This window comes from Triturus cristatus, chromosome 5_1 (genome assembly GCF_964204655.1).
Source record: "Triturus cristatus chromosome 5_1, aTriCri1.1, whole genome shotgun sequence".
In the NCBI taxonomy this organism is placed as follows: Eukaryota; Metazoa; Chordata; class Amphibia; order Caudata; family Salamandridae; genus Triturus; species Triturus cristatus.
The window spans coordinates 527,678,218-527,700,670 of NC_140587.1; the positions used below are offsets into that span (position 1 = coordinate 527,678,218).

General features: G+C 43.4%; 1 protein-coding gene across 4 annotated transcripts in view; it reads right to left on the bottom strand.

Moving 5' to 3' along the window:
* The window catches only part of LOC146831152 (uncharacterized), a 1,851,363-nt gene that overhangs the window by 934,427 nt on the left and 894,483 nt on the right, over positions 1-22,453 (bottom strand). For all 4 annotated transcript variants that reach the window (XM_085605390.1, XM_085605389.1, XM_085605391.1 and 1 more), the window contains one exon: positions 18,425-18,578. In XM_085605390.1, the coding sequence (XP_085461516.1) occupies positions 18,425-18,578 (154 nt within the window). The remainder of the gene's footprint in view (positions 1-18,424; positions 18,579-22,453) is intronic.

Genomic DNA, 22,453 nt, shown 5'->3' on the forward strand with positions numbered 1-22,453 from the left:
GGGGGCCGGGGGGGGCCCCCCAGCCCCAGGGACCGCCACACCCCGGGGCTTTTAAAAAATATGAGTGGGGTCTCACAGCCCCCCCAGCCCCAGGGACCACCACCCCCCGGGGCTTATAAAATACATGGGTGGGGGTGCTCAAAGGCCCCCCAAGCCCCGGGAACCGCCAGCCCCCGTGGCTTTAAGAAAATATTTGCGAGGGGTCCACGGCCCCCCGGAGCCCCGGGAACCACCACCCCCCGGAGCTTGTGTTTTAAAAAAAAATATATATATATATATATATATATATATATATAACCTGTGGGGGGGCTCGAGCCATTCCACATGCCCTGGGGACCGCCACCTCCCCGGGGCTCTAAATATTATAATTGGGCGGTCCGTGACAGACCCCCCAGCGCCAAGGACCATCAAATCCCCAGGGCTTTCGGAATGTTGGGAGGGGGGCGGAACGGCCCCCCTCCTGGAGCCCTGTCATGGCCCAGGGGACCGCCAACCCCCCAGGGCCGGCTCCTGCAGTGTCCCGGGGTGCCCACCCCCGGGACACTGCAGTTTGCTATGGCAGGGCAGGAGCCTTGCAGCAACCGCCCTGCCATAGCAAACTCTGCTTTGGTATTTGGAAGAGAGAGCAGGTTTCCTGCTCTCTCTTCCAAATACCAAAGCAGATTGCTTTTCCACACAGGGAGCTGCATCTTAGCAGCTCCCCATGTGGAAAAGCAATGCCGGCTCCCGCAGGACGCGGGGAGCCGGCGGGACTGTGGGGGGATTGGGAACCCCCCACGGTCCCCAACGGAGTGGGCCAGCCCCGGGGGATGGGGTCCCCGGGGCCATAAGTGGCCCAGGAGGCGGGCCACGTGGCCCCCCCTCCCCAATTATAAAAAAAAAGAAAAAACAAGGAAAGGCCGGCCCCGGGGATGGGGTACCCGGGGCCATAATTGGCCCAGGAGGGCGGCCATGCGCCCAAGTCCCAATTATTTAACTACGCAGCCCCCCTGCAAAAAATGTATTTTAAAAAAATGGTCAGGCCCAAGGGGATGGGGTCCCTGGGGCCAATTATGGCATCGGGAGGGGAGCCACGCGGCCTCCTTCCAAAGTTATATAAAACAAATATAAACAAGAATCGGCATAGCCAATAGGTCTCGCTTTTGGGACCTTATAAGTATTTAGTTATGCAGCACAATATCCTTGGTGCAACAACATCAACTATTGCATGGCTAAACACTTATAAGGTCCCAAAAGCGAGACCTATTGGCTATGCATCCTTGTCCGATACATGAGATCAAGCATGAGAGGTTACCACACAAAACTCTCCTAGGGAGAGCCAGGAGGCAGTCTCCCCGTAGGGACTACATTTGTACAACTACCAGAGCTGGAAATGTCATAGTCCAGGATGAGGGGATAGTAGCCACTTTGACTCAGTTAGGAAGTTTACTTTTGGTTACCCTTAAACAACAACATAATACAAACATGGAATACCTCCAGTGTACCCAGAGACTGCTGGGTTTACATAACAAAAAACATAGTGCATGCCAGAAACATCGACTACGCAGGGTATCAACAGGTTTGCGTTTCTAAGCCGTGTAGAAGAGTTATCTTCCAATCGCAATGAAACATTTGCATGAATGTTAACAAGAGCATTTTTAATGTAAGCAAATCACAGCGCTCATGTGCAACTCCTAGCCGCTCAATGATTGCTCTTCACCACTTTTTGGGTTCTCTAGATCCTTGTTTCTGCACAACTGCCACAGTACAATATAAAATGCTTTCCTTTTTGATTGTCACCAAACTGAGTAGCCAAACAATTAAGAGCAGCTCAAGACAATGAAGTTCCTAATGGCCATGACACATAGGGGCGTAAAGCAGGCCACTGCAACTTTTGTGGCACAGAGGCCTCTCAACACTTCAGGGCCCCCACAACCTTTCAGAGGGACCCCATTCAGGACATGACCAATGAATATATGCAAGCTCTGAGAGTCTCAGGGGCCACTCATATTCTGCAGGAGAGCCCCAACATTTTGTTACGCCACTGATGAATTAACAACAATAACTAAAATAATAATGTTTGGATACCAAGCTGTGTGTGTGTATGCGACTTACATCACACAAACACACCTCAAATGCTGCAGAAAGCTGTTAAAGGATTTTACAATAGGAAGCAAAGGTGGGGACACAGTATCAAGGCTGGGATGAAAGGGCTGTGAAGCAAACAGGGCTCTAGAGACGGTGGGAGTGTGAAGTTGTATGGGGTGCTCACTATCTAGCTATTAGTTTGTTTGCAAGCCACCTGCTCAATAACAAGTACTGACATTGACACGCTTCTTCTAGGTAAGCACTTGGAGATGCTCAGTCTTTTCATATGGTCATGTATTTTTCAGGAGATGTGTTGCCTAAGCAGGATTCAGCCCATTAAACCCTTGCCGGGATCTGGGCGCCTTGTTATTTTAGGATGAGCAGGTATCATACAGTAACACTGTAATCCAGGGCAGCACCGCCATATTACCGGATCCTCTTGTGATCTGACTTGTAGTGTGTTTAAAGCACCTTAATTAGGCCTCACCGCACACAATGAACTGCCTGCTCGGCTTCGTACTCCTCCCTGAATGCGTCAGACTAATTACCTTGGGGTAAGTAGGCCCTGTGAGATACGTAAACATTACAGCAATCTGTTGTGCTCTGCTTTCTGTTAAAAACACAACAGCCAGCGTGAATTAAGAGGATCAAAAGCACCCGACAGCAGATCAGAGAAGGTGCGAACAGCAGACCATGTGATCGCTCAGCTGAGCTCTTCGAGTGACAGAGAACATGTCATAGGGGAAGATGTGGCCATAAATCAATGCTAGCAACCAGCCAGGAGGCAGAAGCAATAGACATAACCATGTTTTTGACTACACAGCATTTATATCCTTCATAATATTTCATGTGCACGACAAATGTTTTAAAACTTATCCGCTATCAGGTATTTAAAATTCCATTTCTCCAGCAGTTGCACTTTTGCTATAATCGCGACACCCGCGCTTCACTTTTAATGTTAAAAAGTAAAGCGCGGGTGCCACGATTATAGCAAAAGTAAAGACATAGACAAAAACATCTATTTCTTTACTTTTGCTATAATCGCGGCACCTGTGCTTCACTTTTAATGTTAAAAAGTAAAGCGCGGGTGCCGCGATTATAGAAAAAGTAAAGAAATAGATGTTTTTGTCTATTTCTTTACTTTTGCTATAATCGTGGCACCCGCACTTTACTTTTTAACATTAAAAGTGAAGCGCGGGTGCCGCGATTATAGCAAAAGTAACGACATGGATACGGACAGGGCGGAGCTAGTGGGCGCGCGGCTGCAAAAGTGAAAGCAGCTGCAGCGTCCACACGCTTAATGACCTGTGAAAGACAAATGGTGGCTGCACGCGTGCACGCTCGTGGCGCTAGGCCAGCCATGGCAGCATTTTTTTAAGCCCTCACTAAAAGTCTCGCCAGACCAGCGCATGCGCTGGGTCAGGCGAGATCTAAAAATGGGTCAGGCCCTGGGGGATGGGGTCCCCAGGGCCAAAATATTAGGAAAAGAACAGGGGCCACACAGCCCCCCTTCTTAATTTTTTTTTTAAAAGAACGATATCGCGCCGGAGGCCACGCCCCTTCCCTGCAGCACTCTGCAAACGCGCCCCTTGGCGCATTTTCAGATGGGGAACTAATTCCTCTTGAATACTGGGGGTCCCTGGGGGCTAAGTAGCCCACCAGGAACCTCCAGTATGCGCCAGGGAGCAGCGTTGCAGAGAGGTGTTCTGTGGCAACGCCCCTTTTTACACCTCTCTGTAACGCAGCTCTGTGGCGCTTAATGGAAGTACATGGTGGGCTAGTTGCACCCCAGGGACCCTCAGGATTCAAGGGGAGTTAATCCCCCAACTTAAAACGCGCCACAGGGTGTGTTTGAACAGTGGTGAAGGGAGGGGGCGGGGCCTGAGGTGACAGATGTGCAAACATGCCCTGTGGCACGTTTTAAGTTGGGGAATTAATTCCTCTTCAATCCTGAGGGTCCCTGGGGGCCAACTAGTCCACCATGTACCTCCAGTAAGCACCACGGAGCTGTGTTGCGGAGTCTTGTAAATAGGGGCGTGGCCTCTGAACACCTCTCTGCAACACAGCTCTCTAGCGCATACTGGAGGTACCTGGTGGGCTAGTTGGCCCCCAGGGACCCTCAGGATTGAAGAGGAATTAATTCCCCAACTTAAAACGCACCACAAAGCGTGTTTGCAGACATGTCATCTCAGGCCCCGCCCCCTTCCTTCACCATTGTGCAAACGCGCCTCCTGCCGAGTTGTAAGTTGGGGAATTAATTCCCCTTCAATACTGAGGGTCCCTGAGGGCCAACTAGCCCACCAGGTACCTCCAGTATGCGCCAGGGAGCTGCGCTGCAGAGAGGTGTTCAGAGGCCACGCCCCTTTTCACACCTCTCTGTGGCGCTTACTGGAGGTACCTGGTGGACTAGTTGGACCCCAGGGACCCTCAGGATTCAAGGGGACTTAATCCCCATCTTCAAACGCATCACGGGGCGCGTTTGCACACTGGTGAAGGGAGGGGGCGGGGCCTGAGGTGCATGTCCAAACACGCCATGTGGCTCGTTTTATGTTGGGGAAATAATTCACCTTCAATCATGAGGGCCCCTGGTGGCTAACTAGCCCACCAGGTGCTTCCAGTAAGCGCCACTGCTCTGCGTTGCAGAAAGGTAGTTCAGGCCGTGCCCCTTTTTACACCTCTCTGCAACGCAGATCTGTGGAGCTTACTGGAGGTACCTAGTGGGCTAGTTGGAGCCTAGGGACCCTCAGGATTCAAGGGGACTTAATCTCCCAACTTAAAACGGCCACAGGGCGCGTTTACACAGTGGTGAAGGGAGGGGGCGGGGCCTGAGGTGACGTGTGCAAACACGCCCTGTGGCACGTTTTAAGTTGGTGAAATAATTCCCCTTCAATCCTGAGGGCCCCTGGGGGCCAACTAGCCCCCACGTGCTTCCAGTAAGCGCCACTGCGCTGCGTTTCAGAGAGGTGGTCCAGGACGTGCCCCTTTTTACAGCTCTCTGCAACGGTGCTTACTGTTGGTATCTGGTGGGCTAGTTGGACCCAAGGGATACTCAGGATTCAAGGGGACTTTATCGACTAAATTAAAACAGCCACAGGGCGTGTTTGCACACGTCAGCTCAGTCCCCTCCTCCCTTCACCAGTGTGAAAACGCGCCCTGTGGTGCATTTTAAGAAGTAGTTTTAATCCCCCTGCCCTATTATGTACTAGGGTCTTACAGAGGAGGACATGGTAATCACAGGGGTACCCCAACGAATAGTGTTCCCTAGTCTATGTAGTTGATTTAACTGTATTCTAAGTGTCATTTAGCATAGCACTGGCTCTAGAACTGGTTAGTCAGAGTCAGTTACCACCAGTACCCATCTGAAAAAGTTGAGGGTACAGGATGATTTTGCAACATGGCCTCTTTCTGCTCCTCTGTTTGTTCTTGCTGCACGTCTTCCTTCTTCCTGCACTTTTCTTCGTCTTTGAGGGCTTCTGTTGCTTCTTTCTGTATTTCTTTTTCGTCTTTCTGCGTGTTTTTTCTTCTTTCTTCACATGTCCTACCTCTGTAGGCATAATTAGAAACTAGCATTTTAAAAACCTTAGAAATTAACTGAAAAAACCATAGATTTCAGGCACGTTATAGTTACAAATTAGCATATAAAAAAACCTTTGAAATTCACTGAAAAAACCATAAGTTTCAGGCACGTTATAGTTAGGAATTAGCATTTAAAAAAACCTTAGAAATTCACTGAGAAAACCATAGGCTTCAGGGGCGTTATAGTTAGCTGGCCATTTCACTCGTACAAATCTTTGAAATTCCCCCGTTATAGTTCGTTCCGCTAACTATAACTTGCGTGCCCGCAATGCACTGCTGATGACGTCACATATTACATCACTCATGACATGGTCAGTGACATCACTCATGACATCACTGATGTCATCTCAAATAACATCACTGATGACATCACTGATGACATCATCCATGTGATAGAGTGGCAGACCTCCTCTCACCCTAATATAACCTTTGATACACACACAAAAATAGAAACTATCATTTTCAAAACAATGGACATACCAATACCACTTACAACACACCTATTTAGTAATTCCAAGATCCACACACACATCCACTCATTCAACAACAGTCCTATACAGTCACTCATACATGTACTCACTCATCATATGTACTCATACACCTATACATCCTGTTACACAATGACACTCATCCATTCAGTTACTCACACACATAGTCACACATGCAAACAAAGTATCAAACATCCATTAAATTGCATATACAGTTATACACACACCACCACACTTACTGCTACAGAAACTTACACATACTTACTCTCTTGAGCAATTACTTATAGAAACACATACTAATTTAAACAGGAACTCTTCCAATCTCTCACTCTCACATATACTCACTTATATACACCAATACTCACATATACTAGTTTAAAACGTATGTAGTTACCCATAAAGACACTATTGAAACAGTCATTCACTCACTTACACACCCATACACACACTCATCCACCCATACAGTCCTGCACACATGCTGTCTTCAACACATACAAGCAGTGAGTCACTCATTCATGCCTTTATGCACTCCGCAATCCCCCCCACCGAACCATACAGACACTCAGACACTCATACTGATACTCAAAAAAACAAATAATAACCTATATAGACACTCATATAGCTATTCACCAACCCATGCAGCCACTTATACACAAAGTGAGAGACTGATACAGATATTTATATATTTTAACATTACTCACTAAACCATGTATTCACTAAGATACACTTAATCAGTAAGTTATACAATCAATTTTTCACAAAAAAATCATCCATTGAGACACTTATATACCCATTTATTCTTCCATCGACCTTGAGATATACATATATAAAACATATTTAATTTTCAGACAAACACACATTCACTGGATGATGTCATCAGTGATGTCATCAGTGATGTCATCAGTGATGTCTTGAGTGATGTCACTGACCATGTCACGAGTGATGTAATATGTGACGTCATCAGCAGTGCATTGCGGGCACGCAAGTTATAGTTAGCTGAACTAACTATAAAGGGGGAATTTCAAAGGTTTTGTATGAGTGAAATGTCCAACTAACTATAACGCCCCTGAAACCTATGTTTTTGTCAGTGAATATATATATATTCTTTTTATCCATAACTAATATGTGCGTTTGCACAAAGAAATGCACATATCTGAATACATACATATAGTCAAAGTTTACATGTATACAAACACATGTATATGCACCAGTGGTGCCTTGAGCATACTATTGCTGTACATTCATATTTTGAATTTGGTGTTCATGTAGGGAAGAGCCAGCAATTGAGTACTCTTCTTAAGATAAGATGGTAATCTCTGGATCCTATGTTTGGGGGCAATGAATTCCATAGTTTGGCTTCTTGTACAGAGAAAGATATTCCACCCATGGTTTTTTTCTTCTATGCTGGGATTTTGAGCCGGGCACCAATCTGGAGCAGATGTATTCTGAGCTTTTTTTCCTGATGAAAAGTGGTCCTGTTCCATGTATTGCTTTGTGGGTGATACAACACAGCTTGAAGTGAGTCTTCTGGCAACTAGTAACCAAAATAGGAACCTTATGGCAGGGGAGATGTGGGCTTGTGGCTTCACATGTAGTAGTCTGGCAGCAGAGTTTTGAATTTGTGGCAGCCTCTTCATAGATAATCGAGGTGATCCATGGTAGAGGCCATTGGAGTAATCATGTTTAGACGGTACAAGAGAGATAGTGGCTTGGACATTGTGTGGAAATCCTAGAACTGTGATACTAGGATGCAGAGCTTTATATTGTAATGAAGTTTGATCTCGATAATTTATGCACTTGGGCATTTACTTGGGCATTTATTTATAGCTTAGAGTCCATGGTAAATCCGGGGTTTCTTACTTCCTTGAATACTTTAGGAGGTGATCCCAGATCATCAGGCATTACAGAGAAAAAACATACTTTGCCATAAAGTCTCAGATGCAGAAACAGAATCTTAAATCATAAAAAAACACTTGCTACTCAATTCAATCTCTCAAAATTCTAAGTGCCAAACTCATAAAGAGTACGGATAGCATTCTAATTGAGGAAAATATAGAAACAATTAGAGTCTCAGGAGGAAAATGACAATTTGCACCAGATCCTTCTAATGCAAGGTATTTTATACACAATGTATGCATATCAATTAATAAAAGTGCAAATTCAGCATGGTATGATCATGGTTAAGTCACATTGGCAAATTAAAAACCACTTCTAAATGATTCTTAAGACTAACCCTTTTCTTAAGGTAAGATAAATCTTCTGCTTCCTTCCTCACGAACTGAACTCCAAAGATTTACAACATAATATGAAACATTTCTTAAACAATAGTTCACAGAATTCTATTCTTATGCATGCCTGTTGTCAGAACTTCTAGCATAAATCCTTCAAAATGATACAAAGTTGCTTTCTAATACAGCAGCTCTCTTATGTCAAAGTGCTCTATGTTATGCAGAACCTGGGGGAGAGCAGCTGGTTCCTGATTGGGGGTGGGTGGATGATCAGGAGCAAGATGAGCAGAACACCAGAAATCAGCCTCCATTTAAAATAAATGAGGTCTTGTACACAAAATGTGGCATGCCTATACTACATTATTAATCACACTTCTAAATGTGATGATTAAATCATTTTAAATACAACATCATTAGTTCATCAACTACGTCCAAATGCATCATTAAAATGACCAATTCACACAAATAATGTGGGACTCAAACCTGCACATTTAAAAAATAAAAAGTGTACAGCACTGTACTGCACCACCTTCTGCAGTTCATAGCAGGCAGATTCACACAGCAGCAGACCATTTGGGCGAAGACCATATTGCCCTGCTTCTAATGACTTAGAGAACGTATCCAAAACACAAACCAGGTCACTCTAATGTTCTAAAAGCTGTATAACTCCATTTCAGAAAGCAAACATTCCAGGAGGATATTTGTTTCACAAACGCAGGCACTGATACCACATTTGATTTGTTGCATTCAAAGCCCCAAAGTCACATTCTTTTGACCGCACTTATAGTATCTCTGAAACGATTTTGTTTTAATAATTCTCCCTGGAACTGCATTTAAGTCCTCACACTGTTGTGCCTGGAAGTGCAGCACTGAGCTTTTGCTGACACTTATCAGACCAAGATGATCAACTAAACCGAAAGGGGACATCATGGTAAACAAGATTTCAGAGGTTGAAACAATTAAATATAATTATTGTGTATCAAAGGGGAACATTCTGTAACAATCTGATTTGCAAGTCATGAAAAAGGTAGGTTTGTTTCACTACACTCATGAATTTAGTCTGTTTTCTTTCTGCCCAACTTATTGAAAACATATTACCTTTTCTCACAAATGTATTATTTTAATACATTAATTAATTGATACAATAAATTTGCTTTTGGTAGTAAATCAATGTTGTTTTTCTTCTAAAAAATGTGCCTACATCTCTTTTTTACAAATAATAGTGTACAATTATGTGAAACATTTATAATTAATGTTCTCTTACGTTAATAATACTTTCAAACGGCCTCACTATCAAAGTGAAATTTAAATATTCAGATTTAGACATTTGCAGGTGCAACACCTGTTCTCCGTTTGCAGAATCTTTAATGTCCTCCGTACCTAAATATTATTTACACACACAGAAACTTTTTCTGGTTCACAGAATCATTAATAGTGGGATTCTCCCCTTGTAACTGGGATTTGCCCGCACAGAAACGTTATCAGTACGGTGACATTTCATTAAATGTAAACATGCATGTTTGTTGGCCGTGTCAAATCTTTTTAGAAATAGTTTCCCATTCTGGAAATGGTTGTTGATCTGCCCCCGTCATGGGCAGCAGTAAATCTATTTGCCGATGTCAAAGGGGAGGGACAACCTCCTAAATTGATGGAGATGTAGAGGAAACGGATTTTCCTGGGGAAACAACATTTTCCCATGAAAAATCAAAGAAATTACAGTGTTCAACTTCAGCATCGCTCTTTCCTGCACGCGTAAGTAAGTCCAGTGAAATATTTCTGCGGTGGAAGGGATATGCATGTGAGCACGCTTGGCAATCTCGAACACCCTCAAAATCTCAAGAAGTACTTATAGAATTCCTCAAAAGTTGGAAATTCACTCAAAACGCGAGGATACATTATTACACTGCTGACTTTGCCTGGGATCAAATCGTGTTCCAGGTATGTTGAATAGTGGTGTAAGCTTTTCAAATACATTTTATTCTGGAAAGGTTGAGCTTCAGTGGGAATGTGCTGCCTCCCAGCAACGTGTGCCCGTGTTAAGCCGATGTAAATACACGAGTTGGCGTTGCTTGCATCATAACTGTGTGGAAAGCACCATAAACCATGGGGGCCAAGACTTCCCCGTGACGTCTCCACAAGGGTAACTCCCTTTGGCATGTTTCCGATTCCTGTAACATCTCAGTCGGTTATTGATCGGCAGCCACCCCTCCCATCTGCTCCCGGTGTGGTCACCGAGCGGCACACCAGTTCAATAGGGAGATCAGCTGCTCATCCACATTCTGCTAAAGCAATTTGTATTATGGATTTATTTTAACCGTGTACAGTGGCAGTTGCTGTTTTTACTATTTAAATGGTTTGATTATCTGACCTAGCTTACTTTATCTTTTTAAGTGCTGTGCATGGGCTTTAACGTGGATCAATAAACGGGGATTCCTACACAGCATTATCTTGAAATCAATCCTAGTTCAGCCAATCTGTGCTCTACTTGTTTGATTCAACCTGTTTCTCTTGCTCTGTTTTTTCTTTCCAGTTTTGCAGCCGCTGAAGAGCGCGCGGGGGTTAGAGCCGGGCGCACTCAGCGCCTCTCGCATTCGGTGGAAATGTCCTACTGGTAATGGCGGAATTAGCATCAAATCTCACTTCACCTCACTTCCAAAGCTGTATTCAGTTTGACGGCTACCTGGAATGAGGTACAGTAATGATCTTTTTGTTCTTGAACTCTAGTCTCACACACTTTTTTCATGAATCTCTAGGTGAATTGCTCGGCATGAAAATGTAAAAAAAAACATTAGAGTTTCCCCGTATTCAGGTAGGGAGGAGACTACAGCTGTCTGCAGTACTAGCAGGATTAGTGTTTTCGTAGGGGAATTATGCAGTTGTGGCACAATGTTACTCATTTCAAAAATGTCTTTGAACGCTGAGATATGATGCATTTCATCTGGGTATTTTGTGAATGTATTAATTTATGAAAGTGCATGGTTGTCATTTCACACACACATGCAGATTTCTTGAGAAAAGGCGGTGCCTAGGTAGTCGCACTCACAAGGGAACATGTTTCACTTCAAATGGGAGATCAGATTATGTCACTGCTAAGGAGGCACAGTTTCAAGTGGTCACTCACAACACCTGTGTAATCTGGAATGTTGCCATTGAGTGTGATGAGTTTATTGTATGTCACTTTCATGCTGCAAGGTGGGCATAGTCTATGGAAAAATGTGTTACTTTCAACCCAAAAGAAGGCTTGCAAATTTAGCATTTTATGAGCATTTGGAAATGTGGGGGCATATCATCAAGGCCATGCGATAATTATCGCTCAGCGCTCTTAGCGCGAGGATAATTATTGCCGGCCAACTCTGATTTTATTGCGGAGATAGCGTGTTATCAGCAACGCTTATTTTCAAAGCGATAAAATTCAGAGCGCAAGCTGGCAATTGTGCGATTATCGCTGGAAATACAGCGATAATCGCACAAGGTTTGGCGAAAGCTTGCTGATAGGGCAAGGTATACCTAGCCATGATATCCACCTTACATAGGATATCATGGCTAAGTCAGTTTTGAAGCAGGCATAAGGAAAGTAGCCATAACAGAGGTTATCACTACTTTGCTTGTCGCTCTGCAGGTTAGCGTGCCCATTGATAAGTGGAGAAATGTCACTTAGCGACATTACTTTAGTTATGTCAGGGCAGGAATGCCCGCTTTGCATCTCATTAGAGATGCAAAGATGGGCGTTAGGGAAAAGGGCAATAATGCAAGGATTCACGCGATAGTGTGACCTTGCTGATTAGGCGATAAAATTATTGCCGCTTTCCGTCTGAAAACGGACGCTAAAGCTGCTATAATTTTATCTCCGGGGCTTGATGATATGCCCCGTGATGCTATCCATGCAAAATCAGAAGGAGCAAAATCCAACAGCACATATGAACAGCATAAGAATACAAACAGTAGATATAAATCCACCAGGTGCAAAATCCTTGAACCCTAGTCCCTAGACAAAAACAAAACCACATGAAATCCAGAAGCGAGCTGAAGACACTTCTATTCCATCAGATAAGCCCCAAATAAATGGGCTATCTAGTGTGACTGTGATTTCAATTACCTGTCAAAAGGCTTAGGTGTGCCGCTCCTGGTGGAACAACTTATGATGTCTGCATTAGGGCAATTAAATTTGTCTTAGTAGAGGATATTAAGGATATTACACTCTTGGTCTGTACAACAGGAACTGGAATGCAGCTGTCATGATTGGGTTATTAGTTTAGGAGAGGGGTACTGTGGTCAAGTCAAAATACAGTTCTGAGTCCCCTGGCCGCTACGACATAAACAACAGGCAGTCCCCAGAGAACAGTGTGTTATGTTCAAGCAACACAAACACATTTCAAAATAAAGAACAAATCACAATAACATTTCCAAAGTAACTGAGAAAAATATATAAAGATGTAACAAGCACAAAGTCACAAAGATCATATAAAACAAGTTTAGGGGGCCCCAGATATGATCTTTATTAAAATTTAGAGGCTAAAAGCACCGAGAAAAAGTAAGGTGACAATCAAATATTATTGTTCATCATTAACCAGAACATAAATGCAATTACAGATTGACCACGACTGAATGGAGATAGGGTATACCAAGAAGATCATCCTGGTCAACGATTTTACCTTTGGACTTGGTCTCTGAAAAAGAAGTCAAGCTCTTTCAGCAGGGCAAGGTCCAAGGCTGTGGCTAGTAAGGGTAACTCAAAGTCAGATTTCTCATTGACCTGTTTCTGTAGAAGCCATTGGTTTTGGCATCAAAAGCTCCAAGTGAGACACACTTAGATTTCATAGTCACCGATGTAACTTTGTGGATTGGATACATTTGCTGCCTCACCCTTGGTCCAAGGATTTACATCAGCACAGTCATTTTTTTGGAAAACAAAATCCTCCAGTGGGGCAAGCCATAGATGGGCAGAGTTCCACAAGCCCAGATACCTTACATGCAAGGTCCCTCTAACCTAGTTTTCAGCATGGCAAAAAGCTTGGAGTCAGAAATATCTAGTTTTCCTGATTGCCTTGGGAGCAACCTCTCTCAGCAAACCTCAGCACCTTGTCCCAGTCCTCCAGAGATTAAATAAATGAGTAATTCCCAACTTTTTCCAAGTGCTAGAAAAAGTTCCCCCTGGTCAGTCCTACAGCCCCTAGTTCTACAGGATAGACTTCTAGGCGCCAGGTCTCACTCCACCAGGACTTCTGCATGGTCCAGCTAAGCCCTCTTAGAATCAGGAGTCCTCCCATTTTTTTGTATCCCTGAAGCCTACAAACAGCAGACCAACCTCTTGACCCTTGGAGAGCACTTCCAGTCCCTGGGTTTCAGCAGGATTCAGGAGACCTTGAGTCCTAACGTGAGTCCTCTTCTTCTAACAGACGCCAGGATTTAGAGCCTTCTTCTTAAAATTGAGTCTTCCCATTCCCTGGAATGGTTTTAGGAGGGGGTGGTTGACGTAAATGCCTGGTATATCCTGTGCACTGCCCAATGATTGGAAAAGCTCTACCACCCAATCCTAACCATTTTCTTACAGTATCTTACCCTCCTTTTGCAGCACTTCTTTCCCTTAGTGAATAATTACCCTTTTTCAAAATGGCAGAAGCCAGCTCTCACCAGAGAAGGCTGTCTTCAGTTCCTTGGCCATTCCCCTATTTTGATTAGCTCTCCTTCCACCTGACATTGTCAAGACTGGTTTTCGCCCCTACTGTGACTGAAGCCAGGTTGGCGAGGAGTATCCCGGGTGAAGAGAAGAACCCTTCTTTGACATCTTCAATTGAAAAGAAGGAGTAGTAAAGTTGCCCTTTGTTTTGTTAGCTGTCGCACACCCATCTGAGATGGTTAATCCCTGCTAAGTGACTAGCAATTAAGACTACCCCTGCCCTACCTGGGATCAGATTAATACCATTGTCTTCAGCCACGCATTACTGCAGGGCACTGAAACTGCAGTCCAGCCAGAGCACAGCAGTGCTCCCGGAAGACATATACTATTGTCCGATATGTGTGTGGTGTAAATAAACAATGCAGCCTACATCTGACAAAGAAACTTTCATGTGTTTTGTGCATATTAGGGAACATTTAGAATTTACTTTTATGGAAGGTAAACAGGCCCAAGTGCCAATGTAAAACACGTCATTTTTTGGGAGGGAAGGGGTGTAGGGAGGTTTAACAATGTTTAGCAGTGGTAAAGCACAAAGTGCCCGATGTATGAAACTATTTAGCTTTCGCAAACGGAGCGAATTGCAAAAGTCAGCCGTGTTCGAATTCAAAATGGCCTTTCCTTATGTTGAGAGGCTTTGGCATTCGCAATTTAGGTAATCACAATTTTTAGCGATTACTTAATTGCAAAATCAAACAGGGAATAGCAATGTGCAAATCCCTAATGCACATTTAAGAAGCCTTTCCTAAATGCAAACTGTGCATTTTTTAGTAAATGCTATTACCATCAACTTCAAGTTGATGGTAAAAATGTGTAAACTTTGAAAAATGCACAAAAGTGCATTTTTCAAAGTGCCATGTACCAAACAGATGTCCATAGGGCCCGTGTGTGCCCTACATCTGCGACTTTTTATTTTAGGGGCGCTTCAGGGGAGACTTAGGACCCCGGACACCCTTGCATTTGCATTACCTAATTTGCGATTACCAATTAGATAATCACATTTTAGCTAATGTAAGATCATTCCCATCTATGGCCCTTGAGACCCATAGGGATAAATGGAGTTGCAATTACAAATAGCAATGCCCTAATTGCGTTTGCAATTTTTAAGAAATCGCAAGTAGGAAATTGCTATTTACTGCCTGTTTTCTTACATCACATTTTGCGATTACCAAATAGCGATTTCTTCAACATCGTTATTTGTTAATCGCAAAATGATATTTTCATAAATGTGGCCCACAGAGTCATAAAAACAGTAAAATAGGTTCCAGGAAAAGGCAAAAAAAATTGGGTAACCATACAGAAAAGGTGAGTTTAATACAGCAACATTCCAGGTGCTGAGAATATTACATGATTTTTTTTCTTATCTTGCTGCTTTCTGTGTTCATCTTTCTCTTTAACGCATTTCCCTTTTTTTCTTGAGGCACTCGGGAGCATTGTCCAAGCAATATTTGGTGTCTAGAAAATCACTAATTCACAATATAAAAAAAGAGATTGGCAAACATATCTAACTGTTGAAGGCTGTGGGGTGTAAAGAGAAGCCTCTTTGGAATAAAACTATTGACTGTACACAATCCCTCAAAAAAGCAAGTCTCAGATGTTTAATGTAATTGTGGTAGCACCTCTTTATAACATTGCTCCATTGTGTTCAATATATGTATTATATCCTGCATGTGTTCTTTCATAATGCACCTCATAAAATCCATTACCATGTTGGTCAAAACAAACTGTTGCAATGGTTCAGTCAGATTTCTGCTCCACTCTTAGACACCGATTACGAGTCTGGCAGACTGAGGACTGCCAGACCCTCAGGGGCACAGCAGTGGCGGTCCACCCACCACTGCATCGGCGGTCTGACCGCCCCATTACAAGTTGGATGGTCTGACCGCCCTGGGACTGCCACCAGGGAACCACCATTCCCTGGTGATGGCGCGGCAGTCAGGAGGCTGCAATATGCTTCCCGCCAAGCATATTATGAGTTTCCTTTCCGCCGGTGGTGTCATGGAGGTTCCTCCTCCATGTACACCATGGCGGAGAGGAAATAAATGGTGGCCCTACAGGGCACCCCGTACCTCCTCCACATATGGATGTACACAGGGGGCATAACATGTGCCCCCAGGTGTACATGCACACCTGTTCCTGCCCGGCATGGACTTTCAAGTCCATGCCGTGCAGGAACCTTGCTGTGAGGTTCCATTGCGGTGCCTTTTTCAAAGGCACTGCTGCCTTTGAAAGAGGCACCACCATGGGACTGTCCCGCCGCCCACCCGCCAGACCACGTTTAAGTCATAATCTGGCAGGCAGGCAGTGGCAAGTCCCGGCAGCACAGGGGAGCAGCGATTGTGTACCGCCCACTCCTGCACTGCCAAATAACGGAATCGGGCCCTTAGATGGAAGGGATGACTAATGTCTCAGGAATGATGATCTTCCTTTGCCAGCTGATACTTTTGGTTTGGTTGGCAGCCTTCAACATGGCTGGCCGTGTATCACTGCTGTGTTAAATTGTCCTTGCTTTGAGCGTGTCTCGGTGCAGGTAATCTTCACTTACCACTTTTTTAAGTGACAGAACCAGTTCAGTAGGATGCAATCTTTTCTTTCATAGCTTTGTATGTCTGTTTGCATTGTCAGTCAGAGATTAGCACTTTTAGAAACCTTAATGACCTTTTTTTAACGGAGTTTATGTAGTGCGAACTTGACCCAGTATTGGGTATCAGAGCACTATACATAGCACCAGTTGTGTTACATGAGGACACATTAATTTTTGTTAGGCACGGGAAGATTAAGTGATTTGCCCAGAATCACAGGACATTCAGTGTCATTGCTGAGACTCGAACTCGGTTCCCCAGATTCGAGGTCGATCGCCCTAGCCGTTAGGCCAACTCCTCTCCCCTATTGATCTTCCCCTCCTCCTATCTCCTATAGAAATTGGATAATAATACAACTGATTTCTCCCCTGTTATGATAACACGTTTGGTGGTACCATTTGCCTATGGGTTCTCCAAGGTCCCTTAAATTATCTCCATAGGGAAGACAGGACATATTCTTGTATTTTACAGCTTTACAGTGTACTGTCCTAGTAGCACTTTTTCCCTAGTGCACAACGCTTGATCGTGTATTCAGAGTGTGATTGTTCACATAGATATATGTATGTAGGCGACTTTTATAGCTTGACACAAGCTACAAAGTAAGGAAGCTCTAGATACAAATGGAAGTTAGGAGAAGGAGGTGAGGGGAGAATACAGAGGCAAAGGTGGAGTATTTAGATAGGGAGAGGAGGGTCGCTGTAATGTGGTTAATATTGAGTGATGGGAGAGTAGATTGGCATTGCTGTTAGGTGGGTGCAGGGGTGTGCGGCAGAGAAGAAACAGTCCTTCAGAGGTGGCCTGGGAGCCAGATGATTACTCTGTGAGAAGGTGTTACTTCAAGAGATGTATTTTCAACTTCTTGAATTAAGGGAAGAAAGGATGGGGCCTAATGGGTATGGACTGGGGCTATATGCCAGTTGCTGGGAGAATAAGGGAAAAATATATTATATCCCATCTTAGTTCTGCATTTTATGATTACCAGTCTGGCAAGGTTGCTGTTGCGTGTCATGTTTACTATGCCATTTATATGTAGATCTTCAGAAGATTGCAAATGATTGCTTGCGTTTAGTGACAGGTCGTCCAGCATATAGCAATGTCACTGAGGCCAGGGAGGCTCTCATTACTACTTCCTTTGGACAAGAATAACCTTCAAAGTTTGACTCCCTGATGCCTATAGCCCATCTCCATAACAGAAGTCAGTCATGAATCTAGCACTCTGTGGCAGGAGAATAGAAGTGTTCAGATAACTTGAGATTTTGCATGTAAAAATATTATCTGAGCTCGCCAATAGGGGTTCAGAAGTACTTTTATTTCTGCGGCCTTTTTATGAAATATCCTTTTTCTGATTTGAATACAATCAACACATTTAAAGCTCAGTTCTCATGGCAACTGCTGTGCAAAACCCAACACTTCCAAGCGAAGAAACACTAACATCTGAAGTAAACACAGAGTCTTCATGAACAGCCGTCCGGCCACTTTGGAAATTCTGGAGTTGGTGATCATTCCTCAGGTCTCTTGTAGGCCAAATGCATATTGTATTACAGTCGGCAAGAGAAGCAGTAACACACACTTGTATATTTCTGCACAGATGTTTTGTCAGTATCCCGCTTGCACTCAGGTTTAACACTGAGCAGCAAAGAGAATGAAACTTTTGCAAAATGCTTAAAAAGAATACTTGAGTCACATTTAACAAAGGAAAAATGCCTCGCAACACAAACGCTGCCACAGTGTACTCAGGGACGCCACACTTTGATAAGCAGCTGATTCACACACACACACACATGTGTTGCATCGGTAAAGTGAATGGACCTGTTGCTGCAGGCTCCTGGCAGCCTCCCGGGCGGAGGCCAGCTCCGCCTCGGACCTCTGGCCGCTCTGCTCGCGGAGGAGAGCCTCGTGAAGCCGGCTCTGCTGCTCGCTCTTGGATGCTGTTAACTCGACCTTCAGCTTTTCAAGCATTTCTCTGCATTGCAAAGAGGTAAAGTTTGCATTAGCTAAATCAAATTGCATTTTTTTTTCACAGTTTTCTTTTTCATCTTATGCTACATGTAATTTTTAAGATGCCACAAACGTACCATTTTCCATTTTTTTGCCAAGAATATGTTCCCAGATTACAAATGAACTCCTTTGCCATCTTTGTTTACACGCTTTTTACATTACTGAACACGGGAAGAGTTCCAAAGGAAATATCATTAATTCATATGGGTGCTATTCAATCTTGGTCTTTGCCCTGGGCACAAAAAACCCCTTTGTGAATAGTGGCCCAAAACCCATGGCATCTACTCATTAAATAAAGTTTTCTAATTGACAACCTGAGCAGTCGCCACGGGCCATTTCTAATCTCTGCATCCACTCACGGCATCGGCTGCATTTGGGTAACACGTGTTTGTTATAATGGCCGAGCTAACCTACATTTGGCCGTGTGTATTTAAAAGGATTGCTGTCTCGAATATGAATCTTACACCGACATTAATTGATGCTGGCGAATTAAAGCCATTTTTAACTCAAATTGCAAGGATGTTTTTTTTTTTTAAATTAAAGACTAATTGCACTTGATTTTGACTCGGATAAAAACAGTCAACCAATCGAATAATCCATAGTCTGATAGCCCCATGATCAGTCTTCATTTAGCTGAAATGTTCTGCTCTTATGTCTCACTGCATTTTTCTATTTTTTAATTAAAGCCCACTAATCATCAATGCGCCTCTCCAGTAATGGCTTTTTTCCTACTTTCTGCCTGTGGCAAAATACCTTAGTGAATAGGGCTGTAAAACAATGTGGGGCAAGCTATTTTTAATGATTATTGTGGATGCAAGAAATGTCAAAGCAGACAACACTGAGGGCCCTATTTAGTAATGGCTTCCTATGGGAACATGCCTTACCGAGTACAGTAAAGCCCTAAGCAATTAATAATGGGCAGACAGAGGAAAGGTAATTATAATGTAGCTACCAGAATATTGAGTTCAGGAAGTTTTCCAAGCACGGCCATGCAGAGCATTTCAACTTTAGAGCAGAGACAGGATGGCAGTCCGCATTGTGTGGCGCGCGAGAGATCATGCTGCATGCATCCATACGCGCAGACCTGACATATAGACCGAAACGTATAGATTGTGGGGATAAGTGGGTAAATGTTGAGAGACGCACTCCGGCTTCATGATACAGGAGCAAATAGCTTGCAAGTGAAAATGATGTTGCAGCAGAGCCTTGAAGATAGCCCGGTAAAAGTTAATCAATAATATGTCTATTCCTGTCTGTTCACCGGGGGTCCCAGCTGCATAGGTTCACACAATCGATACTACAAATTATTGCGATTTCCAGGCTCCCACCGGAGATCCTGGACAAATCTTTCAAGTGTAACAGGCTTTCATTCTGCTTCTCTCCCCCTTTTATGTTTGATGCTTTATATTTAGCGGTGTTCATTATCGAGAAGGCAGAAGAAACCATGAGACAGAAAGACCTAGTGGATCTCTTGTATGTGCTAACATTGCAAAACTGCGCTCCAGGGATTTAGATTCAATATAGACTGTTTTTATGAAACCACAAACCATGCTTCTGAGCTAACAGTTGTTTGTGACAGGTTGGGGATATTTTGGAAGGCTTTGAAAAAGGTTGTAGTGTTTTTTTTAAAAGGTTTGCTTATCTCTTTTGTTTTTTATAGGGGGGTGGATACCCTACTATCACCACTAAAAGACTTATAAGACCCAAGCTGATACATAAGGATGTTTTTATGGTGAATTATTCCGCCGAGACATGCAAGTCGCAAGAGCAAGTAGCGTCATTTTGTTCCTGTCACTTGTAGGTAAGCATGTGAGTTACACACCTTGTGAAACTGACTTTGCCATTTTATTATACAGGTGAATTTTTGGGCGTTTTTCTATATTTAACAACGCCAGAGAAGGGATATTTGTTTCTCCAGGTGAGTGATGGCGTCATTTTACCACGAATCATTTCAGACCATTAGATAAACAGAAAGGATGTGCTTTTTCCACCGGTTTACTTTTTATATAGTTCAATTGAGACATTCTGGGACTGAATGAGCCTGTTTAGAAAACACTAGATTAGACACATAAAGCTGTACACTAGTTTGCAAATTCAGAGGCAGATTTGTTTTGTAAATATCCCTGTGCACATAATTATAATCAGAGCAGTGAATGGAGAGCGGTCCTGAACCTATTAACATAATCCCACTTTAGCCTCCTGCCACTGCTGGTAATGAACTGCATATTACAGCACTGCTGTGTGAAATCCCGTCTCTGCTCCATGGCTTTTTTTCCTTTGCCCCAGCTAATCAAAGTGAACAGAATCTAGGCTGCCATAGCAGTCCGAGTACACTGCAAATCTAATGACCATTTCACAAAATTTCGAATTTAAGTGTTCTTTTACTTAAATGTTTTGAAAGGCACAGGCTTGTGAGAGAAGCCACTTTGCAGCATTTTACTGGCCCTCAGGTGCATACACCGAAACGTCATCAAGTAGGGTCGGCTTGTCATGGACATTAGTGATTGTTTCTTACAAAATTCTTTTTTCCTCAACCTCATTGCTGTAACACGTATGTATCTGTATTTTACGTAGCACAAACGGAGCATTGCACATCAATGGGGAATTACACGTTTCTGAATTGAACAAAGGCATTCAAGTTGAGATGTTTCCATCACATTTTATATATTTACAGTTTAACCACAGCAGTACAAAGTGATTTGCCCTGAACCCCACTTTTTCAGACACGTGCCAGACACAAGATTCGGACCTGGGTCTCCAGGTCCCAAAGCTGCTGCTTTAGAACAGATAGCCTCCCTTTTCCCTGCGTTGTCCTACTGAAGAAGAAGGCCCAGATTTAGATGGCCAGGAGCTGCCTGCACAGAGGTAGAAACAAGTCATGGAGCCATGGACCAACCGCCTACTTGACTGCAGAGTTTTTATCTAACAAAACACATAATATGCCACTGCTTATATTGTTTTTTAGTTTCGTCATGATTGCACAGCTTCACGAATGAATGTCATATAGCAATTTAACACATTAGTTTGGAAGCTTGTTGTTAATTATTTTTTTTTGTTGTTGTGATCCAGCGATTAGAGATAGATAATTTTTCACAAAGGCCCATTTATTTTACCCAACTAATCCCTTAACGCGTGGTTCAGTGTGATGCAAGTTTATACCCAACTTATCAAATACACAATAGAACCTGCATTTCCCCTTCTTAAGGTACAAATACTTTCCTTGAAACTTCCATCTGCAAACGTCTAATATTGAGCCGCGCCTGCACCATGTTGAGTTTGTATAGTCAATGCCTCTCGTTGCATTGGCAGAGCAAAGCCCTAGGAAACTGTGCCTGTCTTAACGTAACACAGTAATTATTACCATATTTGGCCTTCAATTTGGTAAATTAAACGTTAATTCAGCCCTTGCACAGCCTGGCCAGATCTAAGCCGACCCAGCTTTAACGTTTCTGTGAAAAAATGCTTTTTGATCACAAGAAATGTTTCTAATTCGACATGACAATTCTACAAGATTAATCATTCTGCTATTCCAATATGCTCGCAGCTGACAAAGAATAAACACATTTTCAGCTAGGGGCCCTCATTTTCATAGCTCACACATTATCACATAAACATGGCACAATGCCCACTGACAAGCTAATGGATGTTTCCAAGCAAGTGTGTATGTGTGACTACTGCCTTCATGCAAGGGCTAAGAGGAAGGTAGCACAAATTTAAAAAACACACTGATAAAGAAACAGATTCCACTAATGTTGCCAGTTTGTCACAGAAGAGTTCTCCTTTAAGCTCCAGTACCTCTTGCGACGCGCCCCCAAAGAGCAAGCTTTACACTATGCACTA